The 22,269-nt window shown below is 41.6% G+C and overlaps 1 protein-coding gene across 3 annotated transcripts in view; it reads right to left on the bottom strand.

Annotated features, from left to right (window-relative positions):
* ncam1a (neural cell adhesion molecule 1a) overlaps window positions 1-22,269 on the bottom strand; it is a 780,402-nt gene that overhangs the window by 7,974 nt on the left and 750,159 nt on the right. For all 3 annotated transcript variants that reach the window (XM_060936138.1, XM_060936137.1, XM_060936141.1), the window contains one exon: window positions 18,840-18,956. In XM_060936138.1, the coding sequence (XP_060792121.1) occupies window positions 18,840-18,956 (117 nt within the window). The remainder of the gene's footprint in view (window positions 1-18,839; window positions 18,957-22,269) is intronic.

Consider the following 22,269-nt stretch of genomic DNA (forward strand, 5'->3'; position numbering starts at 1 on the left):
GCCTGCAGCTTGGAGAGATGCTGAGCCTCGCGCTGTTCATGCGCCACCAAGCAAATCTGGGTAGAAGTTATATGCACCCTAGGTACCCCTACCTTCATGCCAGAAAGAATCAAAATCAGTGAAGAATTAAGGGAGAAGAAGTGATTTGTGTGGAAACTGCTCGTAAGGGCTTAATTACTCCATATTTTTATTATTAATTGCAATTATGCAAATTTGGGTAGAAGCTATATGCACCCCAGTCAGACATACCTTCCTGCCAAAAAGAATAAAAATTGGTGAAGAATTGAGAGAGAAGAAGCGATTTTCGTGAAATGTGGATGATGCTAGACGGACACCGGACAACACATGATGGCATAATGATGTTAGCCGGATGAGCTAATAATGGGAATTGATCGCACCCAAAAAGTTTTCTGTGAAAGCATGGTCGAGTGGAAATTCCCAGAGAAACCAATAGCCAATTTTTCCTGGTTTCAGACAGTGAAACCGGTAAGAACCGATAACGAAGCCTGCTGGTTTAAATCATTAAATGAAACGTATCAACTGACTTGGCTCATGATGTTCATATGAGAGAGAGTGGCTATTGGTCTTTATTTGCACAGCAGGTAACATCAGTGCTCCAGGGTTCCAGCTCGATCCTGAGCTCAAGTTACAGTCTGTGCAATGTATTACATGGCCTTCCCATGTTCTCATGGTTTTCCTCTGGGTTTTCTGCTTACGTTAAACCTTCCCATACATGCTATCAGGCTAACTGATGAGTATAAATGCTGTGAATGAGTGTCTGAATGTGTGTATGTATGGATGACGCAATGGACTGGAGTCCCATTCAAGGTGTATTCCTGCCTTGATAAGTGCTAAAGAGGATCATCTCATCTCATCTCATTATCTCTAGCCGCTTTATCCTGTTCTACAGGGTCGCAGGCAAGCTGGAGCCTATCCCAGCTGACTACGGGCGAAAGGCGGGGTACACCCTGGACGAGTCGCCAGGTCATCACAGGGCTGACACATAGACACAGACAACCATTCACGCCTACGGTCAATTTAGAGTCACCAGTTAACCTAACCTGCATGTCTTTGGACTGTGGGGGAAACCGGAGCACCCGGAGGAAACCCACGCAGACACGGGGAGAACATGCAAACTCCGCACAGAAAGGCCCTCGCCGGCCACGGGGCTTGAACCCGGACCTTCTTGCTGTGAGGCGACAGCGCTAACCACTACACCACCGTGCCGCCTAAAGAGGATCAATAAATGAATTATGTTTTTTTATGTTTGGAGCTCAAAATGATTACTAATACTCTTCCTTCTTCATGGAATTATGAGGTTGTGAGAATTATAATATTGTTTCACTTTGAATTCAAATTTGTGTATTTAAAAATGACATTCTGTAGTTTAACTGTCGTTCAATGCAAAGACATGATAATTTTCATCGTCGTTATATATCGTCGTCAGCTGTCCATCACTAGCCATGATGACTGCTTCATTGGGATGCACAGAAACGCAGGTGGGCCGTGAGGCCCACATCAGAGCGACAGAGCCGTCTGTAGTGGCGGCACGAATGGCCCGGCCGAACCGTCACGGAACGTCTAGTCTCGTGAGTTCCCGCATGCTATTCTCATCTCCTAATGAAGCGCCTTGCACAGCAAGGTAAGACAAATGATGTCGTGCCCCCATCGTGTTGTCTCTCTGGACCTCCAGACCTGATGCCAAGTGGTACACAAAAGTACCACAGACCTGACGGGTATGGAAGTTGCCCCACAGTGACAACTGACTTGCCGAGTGATGCCATCCATCGGCTATTTGAGTGGCTCTTCCGCATGCCATCTGGTGGTGTGCCATTGACCCTGTTGGGTTCATCTGCTACATTGCACCGAAAAGCGCCCTGCTGCCAGTGCCTTATTGGTGATGTACTATTTAACCCATACCTGGAACCCAGGCAGGTGCTACCACTCTGGGTCAGAGCGGACCTAGGAGCAATAGTGATTAAAAGGTAACTCCACTTTCCCCAATACTCAAGTCCTCCCGGACCTGAGACTCACCACTGGATACATAGGAAACAGTTGTCATGTGCCTGTTCGGAGCTGGTGGGAACAAAATATAAAAGTTGCGTTGGAGTTCTATTCCAAGTCTCGTCACTGTCATCCAAATATAACTTCAATAACTAGCTTATGTTTTTAAAAATGCTATTCTTGGCACTCAATTTAAATCAGAGAACTTGCTTGAACAGAAAAAAAAAACCTTACACTGTGCTTTTTTTCCCAATAAAAATGAACAAGAGCCAAGCGGTGAAAAGAAAAGTCTGTCATTATATATACGCACAATACTGTGCAAAAGTCTTAGGCACCCTATTTTTTTCAAACAAAATTTGTTAGAGATTTCCATTTTATGACTTCTACATTATCGAGTCAGTACAAAAACATTTTCGAGTTCCAAACGTTCGTTTTCCAGCACAAAATTACGTTATTTTAAAAAACAGTTTGTACCTGAGCAGCATATTACATAAGAGACCACTTTTCAGATTAAAAAACAAAACATAATGAAGGCTGCTGGGTTTTGCTGCAAAATTAAGAAGCGAGTGTGACGGTCAAAGTGTCCAGAAGAACTGTGGCTGGTTCTGCAAGATACTCAGTAAAACCTACAGCTCATTTCCTTATAAAACTGCACTCATTGTACCTGAGACTACTATCTTTTTCAAGCAAAGGGTCGTCTCACACCAAATATTGACTTTGTTTCATTTATTATGGCTTACTGCTGTTTACAGTATTTTTGTAATGTTGAAACATTTCATTGCATTATTTTTAAGCCATTTTTGGTCTACAGCATTTCTTTACATATGCCTAGGACTTTTGCACAATACTGTATATAGAGAATAGATTTTGGGTGAGACAGGCATTACTTGCATTACTTGTTTATAAGTACAAGTGCTGATCATTTAATCTGATTTTTGAAAAGAATCGTTGACTCAAAGTGACCATTTACATCCTGATCATCAGGAGTACATCCAGATAGAGATTATCTACAGGACCAGTCAAAAGTTTGGAAACACCTGCTAATTCAATGTTTTTTCTTTATTTTTATGAATTTTAAAAGACTCATGTCTTAAAGTAATGGTGGATGTTCTTTCTCTTGACTTAGTTGAGTGGTACTTGACATACAACCCTGATTCCAAAAAAGTTGGAATAAAGTACAAATTGTAAATAAAAACAGAATGCAATAATTTACAAGTCTCAAAAACTGATATTGTATTCACAATAGAACATAGACAACATATGAAATGTCGAAAGTGAGACGTTTTGAAATTTCATGCCAAATATTGGCTCATTTGAAATTTCATGACAGCAACACATCTCAAAAAAGTTGGGACAGGGGCAATAAGAGGCTGGAAAAGTTAAAGGTACAAAAAAGGAACAGCTGGAGGACCAAATGGCAACTCATTAGGTCAACTGGCAATAGGTCATTAACATGACTGGGTATAAAAAGAGCATCTTGGAGTGGCAGCGGCTCTCAGAAGTAAAAATGGGAAGAGGATCACCAATCCCCTAATTCTGCGCCGACAAATAGTGGAGCAATATTAGAAAGGAGTTCGACAGTGTAAAATTGCAAAGAGTTTGAACATATCATCTACAGTGCATAATATCATCAAAAGATTCAGAGAATCTGGAAGAATCTCTGTGCGTAAGGGTCAAGGCCGGAAAACCATACTGGGTGCCCGTGATCTTCGGGCCCTTAGACGGCACTGCATCACATACAGGCATGCTGCTGTATTGGAAATCACAAAATGGGCTCAGGAATATTTCCAGAGAACATTATCTGTGAACACAATTCACCGTGCCATCCACTGTTGCCAGCTAAAACTCTATAGTTCAAAGAAGAAGCCATATCTAAACACGATCCAGAAGCGCAGATGTCTTCTCTGGGCCAAGGCTCATTTAAAATGGACTGTGGCAAAGTGGAAAACTGTTCTGTGGTCAGACGAATCAAAATTTGAAGTTCTTTTTGGAAATCAGGGACGCCGTGTCATTCGGACTCAAGAGGAGAAGGACGACCCAAGTTGTTATCGGCGCTCAGTTCAGAAGCCTGCATCTCTGATGGTATGGGGTTGCATTAGTGCATGTGGCATGGGCAGCTTACACATCTGGAAAGACACCATCAATGCTGAAAGGTATATCCAGGTTCTAGAGCAACATATGCTCCCATCCAGACGACGTCTCTTTCAGGGAAGACCTTGCATTTTCCAACATGACAATGCCAAACCACATACTGCATCAATTACAGCATCATGGCTGTGTAGAAGAAGGGTCCGGGTACTGAACTGGCCAGCCTGCAGTCCAGATCTTTCACCCATAGAAAACATTTGGCGCATCATAAAACGGAAGATACGACAAAAAAGACCTAAAACAGTTGAGCAACTAGAATCCTACATTAGACAAGAATGGGTTAACATTCCTATCCCTAAACTTGAGCAACTTGTCTCCTCAGTCCCCAGATGTTTACAGACTGTTGTAAAGAGAAAAGGGGATGTCTCACAGTGGTAAACATGGCCTTGTCCCAACTTTTTTGAGATGTGTTGTTGTCATGAAATTTAAAATCACCTAATTTTTCTCTTTAAATGATACATTTTCTCAGTTTAAACATTTGATATGTCATCTATGTTCTATTCTGAATAAAATATGGAATTTTGAAACTTCCACATCATTGTGTTCCGTTTTTATTTACAATTTGTACTTTGTCCCAACTTTTTTGGAATCGGGGTTGTAATATGGATTACTACAGTTGTGGAATAGGGCTATTTACTGTATTTTTATTATTTACTATTTATTGTTTGATCTCAAATACATTAAGAAAGTAAAAAATTGCACTAATTAACTTTTGACGAGGCACGCCTGTTCACTGAAAAGCATTCCAGGTGATTACCTCATGAAGCTGGTGAAGCTAATGCCAATAGTGTGTAAAGCGTCATCAAGGTAAACGCTGGCGACTTTGAAGAATCTAAAATATCAAACATATTTTACTTTTTTTAATGCTTTTTTGTTTACCACATAAGTTATTTCATAGTTGTGATGTCTTCAGTATTGTTCTACAATGTAGAAAATAGTCACAATACAGAAAAACCTATGAATGAGTATGTGTCCAAACTTTTGGCTGGTACTGAACATGAAAGCCTATTTGCAATAGATCTAAATCCCATCAATCAGAACAACTGAAGAGGTCTGAGATACATTTAGCCATGTTAGTGAATGCATCTGTCACACCAAGCCACATTAGACACCAAAAACCACTCCCAGTAGTTGATGTACGTACTTTGTGAATGCTGATGCTGTCTCTTAAAACATCTAGTGAGATCAGGACTTTTGATGCAGCGATGTCATAAAAAAAAAAAAAGCTAACAATCAGAACAAGTTGGTCAAGTTTAAACACAGGTGTTGGTTAAAATCTCAAGAAACAATCCTGGTCAGTGTTGTGGTGAATCCCGAAAACACTAGGTGCAAGGTATGGATCCACCGTGGATGGGATGCCAATCCCAGGTGACCACCTACACACGTTCAAACATAGGGTGATTTCAAGTAGCCAGTTGACCTGCCAGCCAGAGGAAATCCACACAGATGCGGGGAGAACATGCAGAACTCCGCTCAGACAGCAACCCAAGCTCAGGATTGAACCTTGGACTCTGGAGCTGTGAGGCAATCACTGTGCTGCAAAATCTAGTCACAATCCAGAGGCACAATGAAATGGCCTGGTGAAAATTAGATCAAAGCTCTAAGTTCAGAGATAGGATTTGGACATAGCGTGACTGTCATTCTATCAATTCATTCCACCTGCATTCATCGTTTGACTCCATAATTCAAGCTCACCTCCTCAATAAGGTAGGATCAAAAGACCTCAAAATCAAAGAATCGCTGAATTCTCATCGGGGCTCCATTTGTTCTATTAAACTGATCCAGGTTTTGCTGCCTGTGACTCAGAGCTGAGGTAGGTTTAATTCCATCTGTCGTCAAAGGCAGGTGGTAAAGCCCTAATACAGGGGAGTCTCTTGATAGTGTCCCTTCTGGGATCAGATGACTGAGCTGGGCTAAGAGGGAGGGGGAAGAGGTGGGAGATGTACACTAACCGGGGATGCACTTTGAGTGTCAGAGAAAGCAAAGTGTTCCACATAAAGATGAGACAGTTCTTTTGAAGTCTGTGTGAAATATTTAAGAACTTCATAATCCTTTGTGGGGACTCTTAGCAGCCTGCTTCCTTCGTGTTTCAAAAGTATAATTTGGTGACTAAAATAGTCCTCTAGTTCCATGTGTGTGGTATGCACATTAATGGCTTCACATAAATACACTTAACCTAGAGATGTACAGTGGTGCTTGAAAGATTGTGAACCCTTTAGAATTTTCTCTATTTCTCCAAAAATATGACCTAAAACATCAACAGATTTTCACACAAGTCCTAAAAGTAGATAAAGAGAACCCAGTTAAACAAATGAGACAAAAATATTATACTTGGTCATTTATTTATTGAGGAAAATGATCCAATATTACATATCTGTGAGTGGCAAAAGTATGTGATCCTCTAGGATTAGCAGTTAATTTGAAGGTGAAATTAGAGTCAGGTGTTTTCAATTAATGGGATGACAATCAGGTGTGAGTGGGCACCCTGTTTTATTTAAAGAACAGGGATCTATCAAAGTCTGATCTTCACAACACATGTTTGTGGAAGTGTATCATGGCATGAACAAAGGAGATTTCTGAGGACCTCAGAAAAAGCATTGTTGATGCTCATCAGACTGGAAAAGGTTACAAAACCGTCTCTAAAGAGTTTGGACTCTACCAATCCACAGTCAGACAGATTGTGTACAAATGGAGGCAATTCAAGACCATTGTTACCCTCCCCAGGAGTGGTCAACCAACAAAGATCAGTCCAAGAGCAAGGTGTGCAATAGTCAGAGAGGTCACAAAGGACACCAGGGTAACTTCTAAGCAACTGAAGGCCTCTCTCACATTGGCTAATGTTCATGAGTCCACCATCAGGAGAACACTGAACAACGATGGTGTGCATGGCAGGGTTGCAAGAAGAAAGCCATTGCTCTCCAAAAAGAACACTGCTGCTCATCTGCAGTTTGCTAAAGATCATGTGGACAAGCCAGAAGGCTATTGGAAAAATATTTTGTGGACGGATGAGACCAAAATAGAACTTTTTGGTTTAAATGAGAAGCGTTACGTTTGGAGAAAGGAAAAACACTGCATTCCAGCACAAGAACCTTATCCCATCTGTGAAACATGGTGGTGGTAGTATCATGGTTTGGGCCTGTTTTGCTGCATCTGGGCCAGGATGGCTTGCCATCATTGATGGAACAATGAATTCTGAATTATATCAGCGAATTCGAAAGGAAAATGTCAGGACATCTGTCTATGAACTGAATCTCAAGAGAAGGTGGGTCATGCAGCAAGACAACGACCCTAAGCACACAAGTTGTTCTACCAAAGAATGGTTAAAGAAAAATAAAGTTAAATGTTTTGGAATGGCCAAGTCAAAGTCCTGACCTTCTCATCTCATTATCTGTAGCCACTTTATCCTGTTCTACAGGGTTGCAGGCAAGCTGGAGCCTATCCCAGCTGACTACAGGCGAAAGGCGAGGTACACCCTGGACAAGTCGCCAGGTCATCACAGGGCTGACACAGACAACCATTCACACTCACATTCACACCTACGGTCAATTTAGAGTCACCAGTTAACCTAACCTGCACGTCTTTGGACTGTGGGGGAAACCGGAGAACCCAAAGGAAACCCATGCGGACACGGGGAGAACATGCAAACTCCGCACAGAAACTCATGCAAACTTGTCGGCCACGGGGCTCGAACCCGGACCTTCTTGCTGTGAGGTGACAGCGCTAACCACTACACCACTGTGCTGCCCCAGTCCTGACCTTAATCCAATCGAAATGTTGTGGAAGGACCTGAAGCGAGCAGTTCATGTGAGGAAACCCACCAACATCCCAGAGTTGAAGCTGTTCTGTACAGAGGAATGGGTTAAAATTCCTCCAAGCTGGTGTGCAGGACCGATCAACAGTTACCGGAAATGTTTAGTTGCAGTTATTGCTGCACAAGGGGGTCACACCAGATACTGAAAGCAAAGGTTCACGTACTTTTGCCACTCACAGATATGTAATATTGGATATGTAATCATTTTCCTCAATAAATAAATGACCAAGTATAATATTTTTGCCTCATTTGTTTAACTGGGTTCTCTTTATCTACTTTTAGGACTTGTGTGAAAATCTGATGATGTTTTAGGTCATATTTATGCAGAAATATAGAAAATTCTGAAGGGTTCACAAACTTTCAAGCACCACTGTATTCGCCATCTCAATACACAGTTCTTCGCATTTTCTCAGCCAAGGTCATTTCCAGAATATAACAGACTGACTGCTTCAAAGATACAACTAGATATCTTTGGTTAGTTTATTCCGCCAAGAAAAAAAAACATAAAACAAAAAAAAACAAAGCCCCACGCTTATGTAAGCTGACACAATGGGCACAGCCTGACAGCAGCAATAGTGGGCACGCTGACAATGAATCACCTGAGGGAGAAGAGATAGTACCCCACCTCCCCATCACACTCATTAAGACAAATCTCTTTCTCCATCAAGCTTTAGCATTGCCTCAATCACACTTCCACTCAGGACACATTAAGTCCTCATACTGACTTTTTACTGTGCCCGTCCATTTGTGAGGGCCATGGGCGTGAAGGAAACTAAACAAGAAGAAATGCTCCGATTTATTTATGGCAGGAGCGTCCTGTTTGCAGTCACCTCTCTCAGATAACAGAGGAATCAATTAGTTTGTCCCTGAAAACAACCCCTCACCCCTCAAAAAAGGCAACCAATTTCACACTATCATAATGGTGTTTGTGCTGAGGGCCTGCCACAAATGATCCAATTTTCACCAGTAGCACAGATAAGTGACGCAGAGCAGCTCTGTTTAGGAACACTGTACATCAGAGTAGGTAAAAACTTACAATAATGGTGGCTATATGAGGATCCAAGATGCTTGTCCTGATTTTGCCGAGTGACAGGCATCCCTGAGTTTACAAGGGAATAAAATTTGCTTCAACAAAGTTGATCACCAAAAGACTTTCTTTTCTTTGGAACGATGACCTGATTGGCATTAAAATAGTGGTCTGAGTTATCCAATATTCATAATGGCTTCAAGACCCTATATGGGTCTCATGTTCACTACTGTACATGGCTAATCAAAAGCTATTTTTTAAAAAAGGTCTGGTTTGTTACATTTAACAATTATTCCACGAAATCGAGTCGTGCATGTATGACTCGATTTTGTGGAATAATGGTTTTATTCTATCCACATTCATTGGATTTTGAGAACCAGAGCATTTTTATTTTTGCAAATTCGATAAATAAAAACTTTATACAAAACATCCGACAAAATAATTTCTGCTTAGAATGTAAACAAACCAGCGAAATGACAGTAGCAATTTGTGAAAAATGCGATGATAATTCTTGAAAAATAAAAAAACTACGTTCTTACCATATTTTGATGCTTTTTTGTATTTTTTTTCGAGTAGAGTTTTTATTTCGTCCTCGGTTGGTTCAGCAACATGCTCTGCCATTTTGTTTTTCTCTACTCATGGTATATGAGCTGATAGCCTAGTAGTAGAGTAGCCAATTGGAACACACGACTGCTCATATCCAGTGAATGTAGATAAAATAGAGATAGTTAGTTGGCTTTTGGATATAGACATTTGTCAAGGTCAAAATTTAAACTGATGCTAAATAAACCAATGAACCAGATTTTAACCTATTATTGCCATACTGTTAGGAGAAATAAAGTCATGGTCTATTGCACAGACAGCAGGACCATAAATCAGCATTTTTGTTCCTGTAAGTATATTAACATCCTGCCTTTTCCAGTTGCATCTCTACCAAGTATGTGAAAACAGAACATGCCCTATCGTCGGAAGTTCAAATCCCACTGATGCCACAGCCATCTGTGGTCTGGAGCCAAGGGAGCAAAATTGGCCGTGCTCTCTGAGTCGGACGGATGGCATACTCTCTGCTGTCAACACCTAGCCAACTGAGGGTCTCATGAATGTAGAAGAGGGTAGACAGCACCTGTGACAAAGCATGAAAAGCAGTTCGAAACTAGAAAAACACTCAGAGAGCGCAGACCTCCGCCAAGAATCCTTTAAAAAATTCCAGGATCCAGACAGTGATCCGGATCACCGCCAAAATTTAATGGATTGTTACTTGTGCCCAGTCACACCTCTGGAAAAAATTTCAGAGCAATCCGTTCATAACTTTTTCCGTAATGTTGCTAACAGACAAACCAACAAACAAACAAACCAACGCTACCGAAAACATAACCTCCTTGGCGGAGGTAAAGATGTGGTTGGCTGGCTTTACATGTCTCCGAGTAAACACGTTAGCCTTCATCCTCTCTTGTTACATGATAGAGTGATGGGTAAGGGACCAAACTGGGGAGAACATGGGGAAAAAAATTATACTGAGTAACTACTATTTCATATTAAGCATTACCGGTACATCAAGCCAAGCTGGAATATAAAGTTTTGATGTCACCTGATCAACTTTGTTTTTAGTTGATCATTTTTTTTGGCTCAGGCACACATCATTTGGCAAAATCTGGACATTCATCCAAGATGCTCTCATAAACAGCAAACGTTTCAGGCCTAAAGTGGCATTTCCTCCTGACACGCACTCACATTGGTGAAATGAGGAGAGGCAACATGAGTGACTGAGTGGAATTATTGTGGGTGTGTGGATTAGTGAGGGAGAAGAGAATCCAACACAAACAAAGAAGGTGAAAAGTGGTGCGGACAAAGACAGACAGACAGAAAAAACAAACACACACACAACAAGAGCCATACTCGTCCTGGCTGGGCACAGCTGGTGTGCTGGTGGAGTTGGAGTCATTGGCCAGATCAGCATCTGACGCGTGGTGGGCTCCTCCATCTACCTGCAAGACTGTAGCTGAATCTGTATTTTGGATGGCATCTGTAGCATTTTTGGGTTCGGATGAAGAGGGAGTGGATTTGGGTGTTTCTGAGGGCCAAGGAGCCTGGGTGGAGGGACTATCACTGAGGTCCACTAGCGGGGCGTCAGCAGGCGGGGAGGGAGGAGTGGTTAAGCTGCATTTGGTGGTGCAAGACTGAGGAGGGGCTGCGGTTTTGGGGTCAGACGCAGGGGTGGTGCTGGAGTTGAGGGCGGTACTCTCACTAGTGGAACTGTCAGTGATTGGCTCTGAGTTAGTAGTTAAAGAAGGGATCAAGTCCACTACTGTGGCAGTGGTGTCAGCAGCATGCCTGAGAGGACAGGGGGAGACGAAAGAGAGGGTGAGAGAGAGAGAGTGTGATGGCCATATTGTCAGAAAAAAAACCAAGTGGGAGGAAAGCCAAAGCACATACATGTTTACAGTGTAAGTAGGGGGTAGGAGATGTGGAAAAATCATATCATGATACTTGAAGACATTGTCACAATACACGATATGTACCATGTTATTCAGGTTTGGAATAAAGTAGCAGTAAAACAACAGAACCACATAAAATGGTGATGGCAGAGCGGTTTCTACAGTCCTGAAATCTGATTCATGACCCTTTGTTTCATGCCTTAAGTTAGATAATATGAGTGGGTTATGATAGGGAGCGCATGTCGAAATCAGGGTAGAAGCTGAGAGAGAGATGAGAAGAAATCGGCATGCGAGCCATCATCCGGGTGGGAAAATGGGCAAAGCTACAATATTGACTCGTGTCACTGACACCGAGGCACTATTAACAAAATAACTATGACAGGAATAGACACTTGACTGAATTACAGATTTTAAGGCTGAGATGTGTATTGCTAGCTTTGAAGTACAGTGGCCAAGAGAGGCCCCAACACTTCCCAATTACGACAACACTCGCAAATGCAGCAACTTGACAATGCACAGTGGAATCATGAAATGTTTTGCAAATTGAGAAAATGATTGCAAACCTAGAGAACACAAATATACAGTGTCTTGCAAAAGTATTCATCCCCCTTCGTGTTTGTCCTGTTTTGTCACTTTATAAGCTGGAATTAAAATGGATTTTTTGGGGGTTAGCACCATTTGATTTACACAACATGCCTACCACTTTAAAGGTGAAAATTGTTGCTTTATTGTGATACAAACAATAATTAAGATGAAAAAACAGAAATCTGGAGCGTGCATAGGTATTCACCCTGCCAAAGTCAATACTTTGTAGAGCCACCTTTTACTGCAATTACAGCTGCAAGTCTCTTGGGGTATGTCTCTATTAGCTTAGTGCATCTAGCCACTGGGATTTTTGCCCATTCCTCAACACAAAACTGCTCCAATTCTTTCAAGTTAGATGGGTTGCATTGGTGTACAGCAATCTTCAAGTTATGCCACAGATTCTCAATTGGATTGAGGTCTGGGGTTTGATTAGGCCATTCCAAGACATTTAAATGTTTCCCTTTAAACCACTCCAGTGGAGCTTTAGCAGTATGTTTAGGGTCATTGTCCTGCTGGAACGTAAACCTTCGTCCCAGTTTCAAACCCCGTCTCGTCTCGTCTCGTCTTCTTCCGCTTATCCGGGACCGGGTCGCAGAGGCAGCAGTCTAAGCATGGAAGCCCAAACTTCCCTTTCCCCAGACACCTCGGCCAGCTCCTCGGGAAGAACACCGAGGCGTTCCCAGGCCAGCCGAGAGACATAGTCCCTCCAGCGTGTCCTGGGTCTTCCCCGGGGCCTCCTCCCAGGGGGACATGCCTGGAACACCTCCCCAGGGAGGCGTCCAGGAGGCATCCGAAAAAGATGCCCGAGCCACCTCAGCTGGTTCCTCTCGATGTGGAGGAGCAGCGGCTCTACTCCAAGCTCCTCCCGAGTGACTGTGCTTCTCACCCTATCTCTAAGGGAGCGCCCAGCCACCCTGCGAAGGAAACTCATTTCAGCCGCTTGTATCCGCGATCTTGTTCTTTCTGTCATTACCCAAAGCTCATGACCATAGGTGAGAGTCGGAACGTAGATCGACCGGTAAATTGAGAGCTTCGCCTTTTGGCTCAGCTCCTTCTTCACCACGACGGACCGGTAAAGCGACCGCATCACTGCGGAGGCTGCACCGATCCGCCTGTTGATCTCACACTCCATCCTTCCCTCACTCGTGAACAAGATCCCGAGATACTTAAACTCCTCCATTTGAGGCAGGACTTCTCCACCAACCTGGAGAGGGCAAGCCACCCTTTTCCGGTCGAGAACCATGGCCTCGGACTTGGAGGTGCTGATTCTCATCCCAGCCGCTTCACACTCGACTGCAAACCGCCCCAGTGCATGCTGAAGGTCCTGGTTTGAAGAAGCCAACAGGACAACATCATCCGCAAAAAGCAGAGATGTTTCAAACCCCTGGCTGACTCAAACAGGTTTTCCTCCAGAATTGCCCTGTATTTAGTGCCATCCATCTTTCCTTCATTCCTGACCAGCTTTCCTGTCCCTGCAGATGAAAAATATCCCCACAACATAATGCTACCATCACCATGCTTCACTGTAGGAATGGTGTTCTCAGGGTGTTGGGTTTGTGCCACACATGGCATTTCCCATGATGGCCAAAAAGATCAATTTGAGTCTCGTTTGACCAGAGAATCTTCTTCCATGTGTTTGGGGAGTCTGCCACATGCTGTTTGGCAAACTCCAAATGTGTTTTCTTAAACAATGGCTTTTTTTTCTGGCCACTCTTCCATAAAGCCCCACTCTGTGGAGTGTACAGCTTAAAGTGGTCCTATGGACAGATACTCCCATCTCCGCTGTGGATCTCTGCAGCTCCTTCAGTGTTATCTTTGGTGTCTTTGTTGCATCTCTGATTAATGCTCTCCTTGCCTGGTCTGTGAGTTTTGGTGGACGGCCTTCTTTTGTCAGGTTTGTAGTGGTGCCATATTCTTTCCATTTCGCTATAATGGATTTAATGGTGCTCTGTGGGATATTCAAAAGTTTGGGATATTTTTTATAACCCAACCCTGATCTATACTTCTCCACAACTTTGTCTCTGACCTGTTTGGAGGCTCCTTGGTTTTCATGTTGCTTGCTTAGTAGTGCTGCAGAGTCAGGGTCCTTCCAGAACAGGTTGATTTATACAGACATCATGTGACAGATCATGTGACACTTTGATTGCACACAGGTGTCTCTTAGTCAACTAATTATGTGACTTATGAAGTGAATTGGTTGGACCAGCTCTTATTTAGGGGTTTCATATAAAAGGGGTGAATACCTATGCACACTCCAGATTTCTATTTTTTCATCTTAATTATTGTTTGTGTCACAATAAAACACCAATTTTCACCTTTAAAGTGGTAGGCATGTTGTGTAAATCAAATGGTGATAACCCCCCAAAATCCATTTTAATTCCATCTTGTAATACAGCAAAACAGGACAAACACCAAGGGGGATGAATACTTTTGCAAGACACTAAGTATTCACAACACAAAGAGAGGATTTGACCCGGTTTCCACCCTTCAGTGCTTCACGGTCTGAGTAAGTTGAATGTAACATTATTTAGCTATTGCTTAGCTAGCTAGTATCAACAAGACAATAAATAACATTAACATTGTCTCTGTTCAAGAATAAAATGTGCAAATATAGCCATCTTAAGGGTTAAATTGTCAATAAACTTAAGTTCAACTTACTCAGCCCATGAAGCATCGAAGGGTCTGGCAGCAAGTTCACCATTAGGAAACCTTTTTTTGTGTTGTGAATACTTCCATTGTACTGTGGCTATTTTTACGTGCATTTTCTAAATTTGCAGTAGACACTTTATCAAATCAAATTGCTGTGTGTGCTGTTGGATATTTGTTTGTATTCTCTGTTTGTAATCATTGTCTCAATTTGCAAGATGTTTCATGATCCAATTATGTATTGTCAAATTGATGTACAGTGGTGCTTGAAAGTTTGTGAACCCTTTAGAATTTTCTATATTTCTGCATAAATATGACCTAAAACATCATCAGATTTTCACACGAGTCCTAAAAGTAGATAAAGAGAACCCAGTTAAACAAATGAGACAAAAAATATTGTACTTGGTCATTTATTTATTGAAGAAAATGATCCAATATTGCATATCTGTGAGTGGCAAAAGTATGTGAACCGTTGCTTTCAGTATCTGGTGTGAGCCCCTTGTGCAGCAATAACTGCAACTAAACGTTTGCGGTAACTGTTGATCAGTCCTGCACACCAGCTTGGAGGAATTTTAGCCCATTCCTCCGTACAGAACAGCTTCAACTCTGGGATCTTGGTGGGTTTCCTCACATGAACTGCTTGCTTCAGGTCCTTCCACAACATTTCCATTGGATTAAGGTCAGGACTTTGACTTGGCCATTCCAAAACATTAACTTTATTCTTCTTTAACCATTCTTTGGTAGAACGACTTGTGTGCTTAGGGTTGTTGTCTTGCTGCATGAACCACCTTCTTTTGAGATTCAGTTCATGGACAGATGTCCTGACATTTTCCTTGAGAATTCGCTGGTATAATTCAGAATTCATTGTTCCATCAACGATGGCAAGCCGTCCTGGACCAGATGCAGCAAAACAAGTCCAAACCGTGATACTACCACCACCATGTTTCACAGATGGGATAAGGTTCTTATGCTGGAATGCAGTGTTTTCCTTTCTCCAAACATAACAATTCTCATTTAAACCAAAAAGTTCTATTTTGGTCTCATCCATCCACAAAACATTTTTCCAATAGCCTTCTGGATTGTTCACGTGATCTTTAGCAAACTGCAGACGAGCAGCAATATTCTTTTTGGAGAGCAGTGGCTTTCTCCTTGCAACCCTGCCATGCACACCATTGTTGTTCAGTGTTCTCCTGATGGTGGACTCATGAACATTAACATTAGCCAATGTGAGAGAGGCCTTCAGTTGCTTAGAAGTTACCCTGGGGTCCTTTATGAACTCGGCGACTATTAGATGCCTTGCTCTTGGAGTGATCTTTGTTGGTCGACCACTCCTGGGGAGGGTAACAATGGTCTTGAATTTCCTCCATTTGTACACAATCTGTCTGACTGTGGATTGGTGGAGTCCAAACTCTTTAGAGATGTTTTTTTCACCTTTTCCAGCCTGATGAGCATCAATAATGCTTTTTCTGAGGTCCTCAGAAATCTCCTTTGTTTGTGCCATGATACACTTCCACAACCATGTGTTGTGAAGATCAGACTTTGATAGATCCCTGTTCCTTAAATAAAACAGGGTGCCCACTCACACCTGATTGTCATCCCGTTGATTGAAAACACCTGACTCTAATTTCACCTTCAAATAAACTGCGAATCCTAGAGGTTCACATACTTTTGCCACTCACAGATATGTAATATTGGATCATTTTCCTCAATAAGTAAGTGGCCAAGTATAATATTTTTGTCTCATTTGTTTAACTGGGTTCTCTTTATCTACTTTTAGGACTTGTGTGAAAATCTGTTGATGTTTTAGGTCATATTTATGCAGAAATATAGAAAATTCTAAAGGGTTCACAAACTTTCAAGCACCACTGTATGTGTTTTCTACATTTGCGAGTGTTGTTGTAATTGAGAAGTGTTATGACCTCTCTCGGCCACTGTATTGAAGACATAAATGCTCGCTTCAACCCTGAACTATCTTCTGAAAGTCAGTGTGGCAGCATTACTCAAAATTGTTTTGGAAAATCCTGAATATAGGCGATAGGGTCAGAGGTTAATGCATTAAGCTACAATTCACATGTGGTTTAAAGGGCATATTCTGGACCAATTTTGTTTTTTTTTTTATATGAAAGTATGTCCCTTTACACACTCATCCAGAAGGGTAATTTTGCACAAGGCCATCTGTCTACAGCAGAAAAAAAATAAATAAATAACAAAACGCGTCTGGAAAAATCCCAAGGGAGTCTGGAGCCAGATTCGTGACGTTACCCGCGGAAGCGCCAGCAGGCTGCGCGAGCTTTGCATGGTTTCAGTGCACAGCCTGTGTAGACCAAGCGCTCCCATTTCTCTCTTATTGTCCGGTCTTTTGGAAAACGATGAGTACTAATCCCATCATGAGTGATGTTGCTACACCCTCCTACGATACATCTGTTCACCATTTTAATAATTACGCAATAACGTCGAAGAAATTTGCAGAAAACCACCAGGTCATTTTCTCATAAACAAACCAGCGCTGACGTAGGATTCAGAGGGAGGCGTCCCGCAGATGACGCCACGAAAATCAATGTTTCCCGGGAAATCCAAATGCAAAGTTTTTTCAGAGGCGGACCAATTTGCCTCAAATGGCTTGATTTCAACTGAATTTTTCCGGTATTGCGCAAGGTAAAAAAAAAATTGCAGAGAATGCAGAATGTGACAGATATTTGACCAAAGTTTAATATAAAATCGGAGAATTGCATTGATCTTGCTCCTGAATTTACCCGTGATATGCCCTTTAATGTATTTACAATGTGAATGAAGTCAATATCTTACTGAAAACATTTAGCTAATATTAGTTGACATGGAACGGCTACGAATGGAAAAACTGCTAAAATGTTCTCGTTACCACCCAGTAGAGTCATATTTCTTGCTTCCTAAATCACTAATCCACACGACAACGGCAACGAGATGTTATTAAAAAAAATTACTGGAAAAGATGGCTCGTTAAATTAGCAAGCTAATACTTTGCTACTGATACTACTGTTTTTCTAGCTAGCTAATACTTTGCTAGTGATGCTGCTGCTTTATTAGCTAGCTAACACTTTGTTCATGACACTGCTTCCCCAACACATTACATGGTAACTTTTCTAAGTGTCAACTTTTCAACACTGGAAGTTTTACATGTGTGAAGAGAAGCTACCTGTTCAATTAGGATGAAAGTAATAGCACCATGTCACAAGAAGATGCGCTAGTGTGCCAGAGTGATAGTCAACATGTTACCAATGCTGAGCTGCATTACCACTGCTCTTAGGATGCACACTTTCATCATTTATAGCTCTCTTTGAGCTTTTCTTGTGCAGGGTTTTGTTGGTGTAACTAAATGTAAATCAGCTGTGCTTTCGATATGCTTGGTAATTTACAGGTGATTGGCATCATCAACACATGCATGTTGGTGGAACTTTCTATCTTTGTCTGGCTCAATGAAAACATTTACAGCTTTACTCGAAGATAAAAGATAAATGAGGCCCAAATTGCCAAATATTTTCATTCTGACACACCACTTCAGAAAAGAAATGTGTGTAATTTGATAAGTGATGTAATTTACCATGATATCAATATGGCATCGTCGTATCGCCCACTGTCCAAGTGATTGCAACATGCAATTTAAAAGTAAAAAACAAACAAACAAAACCCCACTCCATTCTTGCACCTTGTCAAGTTACATGTCTATAAAAATGCACAGATAAAATACAGTGTAATTAAAGCACGCCATGGCGCATCTGTGATAAACACTACATGACCGGTAGCAAACAACAGACTTCGGAGTGTTCCTTCTCTGGAAGCAAGGAGACTAATCACACTAACAGCAAGACCTCTCAATGTCTGAATCATGTGCAGCATTCTGAGTATGGCTCCTTGTCATTCACTGACCATGCTGCACAAATAGCTCTCCAGCAGTTAATGTATTAGCTTCTATTCAAAGCATTCCCCATGTTCACTATTCTGACACTGATGTCTTTAGCTGCCTATTCTCATGAAGCCACTTCTTTTAAAATAAGCCTTAATGAATGCCAAGGTTTAGTGACCCAGACCACCATTAACTCCACCCGAGTCCTTTCCCTTGCTTCCTGTGCATGGCTTATGACTTCCGTGTATAGCTGTGTGTGTGTGTGTGTGCATGCTTGCGCACATATGTGTCAGAGAGACTCACTCAGGGTCGGTAAGTGGGGTGGTCTCATTGGGTTCAGTGGGGATTCCTCCCTCATGGTTGGGGGTGCGCTCTTCCTCAGTCCTCACTTCCACTATGGGCTCTTTAGACTCATCTTTCCTGTAAGGGAATAATGGACAAAAGATCAATATTTGTCAGATCCAGTACATTGTTATGACCTTGGATACATATGAGTGACCTCAACCGCTTTACAGATTCTCGACAGGGCATTATGGCCGCTCACTGTTTGTGCTATAAATTTTTTTTTTTTTTGTCAAATGGACAGGACTTCAAAATGCAAATATAACTAATCTGTTTAGGATTATTTGTGTTGCATTTTTCTGCAACGCCACCAAATGTTAGGCATTTTATGTGTATCCATGTCAAAGTTTTTAACTGATTTTAGCTAGTATTTTCTAGTGTGAGTTAAAATCGTTTTTAGCTAATAATAATGAACATTAAATAGCATATTTAAAGTATTTATGCAAGAGAGGCAATTTAGTCCTACTGAGGAAAAAAGAGCTTTGTTTGCTCTTTGCTAGTCGTCAGATGGCAAAAATTTGAAACTAATGGACCGAAACCAATTATATTGCTGGATTTCAGTCATGTGACTTCTTAGTGGTTTTACCGGAAGTGAAATAGCTGGTGGTCTAAACGGCTGCCGTAGTGCAAACGACTAGCGATAACTTATCAGAGTACGCTCGTAATCTAGAAGCCACTGCTCGCTTTAGATATATTCAGAAGATTGCTGTGTGCAATGGAATTGACCCCTATAGTCTGGGAAAGAAGGATTTGTCATACGATCTCAGAAACTGCCCTTCAGTCGAGTTCCTCGATATCTCGAACTATCTGGTGTTGCAGACGTCCTTCTGTACCACAGAACAGATAAAAGCGTGGAAGAGTATGGAGGCTTACAACTTTTTTGTATGTGGCTGGGTAAAGGACCTTGCTATCAAGTCGTTGCCGAATGAATCCTGTATTGTTTTTGCCCGTGGAAGTATGTTTTTTAAGCTTTTGGTTCGCGTCTTTACAACAAAGCGCTGCAAGTTGAAGTGTAAACAAACAACAGTTCGCTTGATTCTCACTTGTGTTCTCAGGTAAATCATTCACAAAGATCATCAGAAACCCCTTTAAAGACCTGGATCTTAGTTAAACAAGGCGGAGAAGTGATCACGGCGCATTGTAACTGTACGGCTGGGTAAGAATTTTGTCGCGACCTTTGCGCATATGGACTTTGTGAGGCGTGAGGAGTAAACAAAGAAACAGCTGGGGACTTTAGCGCTTTGTGACTAAAGAGGTACTGTAAAATAATGACATGTAGCAAGAAAAGTACTTGGAAAACACTAAGGCCATAGCTGAGAGGAATATACAAACCTTTCACCAAGTGATCACTGCAAACTCGAGCATGCTTTGACTCGACTCCCTTCGATTTCAGTGAGAGGTTCAAAAGCCACCTTTCTCGACATCTTTTTGTGAAATCCTGTGGTTGTTCACCCTTTTTTTTAATTAGTTGACGGGGAACCCTGAAGAAGCTTTTCAGTTTCATGGTTTGATTGATTCAAACAACCTAAACCAACGCAAGCGTAAGGCATTTTTCATGCGAGCAATGCACCTTCTTCGTACAAACGCTTTGTCAACTGAGCTTTGGTAGACCACCAGCTAAAGTTTTGAGTAACTAATGAGGCGGATGTGACATCACGTGAAACCCAGCAATTGACCAGATTCTGTTCTTTGTGAAAACTCCTGTATCTCAGAAAATAAAAAATAAAATAAAATTAGGATTACCAAAAACAGAAAGAAGTCCATTCAGGGGTGGGTTTCCCAAAAGCCTCTTAATGCTAAGAGCATCTTAACTAGGAGAGAGAGAGCATTCATTGTGATGCTCGCTCTACCATTTAATGATTATCTTTGTGCTATGATGCTTTTGGGAAACCTACCCCACGTCAGTAATATCTACATCTATGTTTATGACCTGCAGTCATTGTTTTAGCATTATGGTATTTTGGTTCAAGTCTGGTTGTTCTTCTGTTTTTGCGTTCTGATGCCTTTTAACAGTTGGTATGAAGTAGGGGAGAGCGGTGAGACTTGGGACAAGTTTTCAGGTTTTGTAGATTTTGTGAAATTGTTTGCAGGTAGCATCACATTTCATATTGTATTAGAGAAGATTTACTATACCCATGTGCCAGAACATTAGTTTCGCAGTTTGTCGCATGTACTGGCCTTCAGGCTTCATTCTTTGTCATTATTTTTTACGGGAAGACATGAGACATTGAGGGGAAACATGAGACATTATGTTGGGAGACTTGGGACACAGTGGGGAGACATGGAACAAAAATAAAACACCTAGGCTTCATGGCTCCAAAGGAAGTTGGTTACTCTAAGGGGCAACATTTAACTTCTGATGTAATCTAAAACCCAAGTGGTTGAAATTCATTTATGGGAATACAAACTGTCCCAAGTCTCCCCACTCTCCCCTAATCTGGGATCGGCTGCAGTGTCACAAATGAACACAGAAGTTGCTTAACAACATTGTGTCCTGCTTCCACTTTTTTTGGACTCGTCATTAGCTCAATGAATATTCTCTATATAGCACCTCAAGGCCCCCTGTTTGTTCAGATCTGACTTGTCTTTATTTATGCCAATTAGTTACACCAATAAAAGAACATTAGAGAGTTGGACAAAGAGTACAGTATATAACAATATATGTCTTTTCTGTGTTAATGTTTTACACGAAGTTTGTTCTATGGACGTTTTCCTGATGTGGTTCAATAACATGAGTTACCACATGGTGACCTGTTACTTCTGATTTTTTTGAAGTGTTTCTACCATACAAAAAGTCCAGGTATGATATACACTACCATTCAAAAGTTTGGGGTCACTTTGAAATGTCCTTATTTTTGAAAGAAAAGCACTGTTCTTTTCAATGAAGATCACTTTAAACTAATCAGAAATCCACTCTATACATTGCTAATGTGGTAAATGACTATTCTAGCTGCAAATGTCTGGTTTTTGGTGCAATATCTCCATAGGTGTATAGAGGCCCATTTCCAGCAACTCTCACTCCAGTGTTCTAATGGTACAATGTGTTTGCTCATTGCCTCAGAAGGCTAATGGATGATTAGAAAACCCTTGTACAATCATGTTAGCACAGCTGAAAACAGTTGAGCTCTTTAGAGAAGCTATAAAACTGACCTTCCTTTGAGCAGATTGAGTTTCTGGAGCATCACATTTGTGGGGTCGATTAAATGCTCAAAATGGCCAGAAAAAAGTCTTGACTATATTTTCTATTCATTTTACAACTTATGGTGGTAAATCAAAGTGTGACTTTTCATGGAAAACACAAACTTGTCTGGGTGACCCCAAACTTTTGAACGGTAGTGTACACACTCAAAGACAAGATGTATTATGTATGAGACTTGAGACATACATTTTC

Source organism: Neoarius graeffei, chromosome 12, assembly GCF_027579695.1.
Source record: "Neoarius graeffei isolate fNeoGra1 chromosome 12, fNeoGra1.pri, whole genome shotgun sequence".
Lineage (NCBI taxonomy): Eukaryota > Metazoa > Chordata > Actinopteri > Siluriformes > Ariidae > Neoarius > Neoarius graeffei.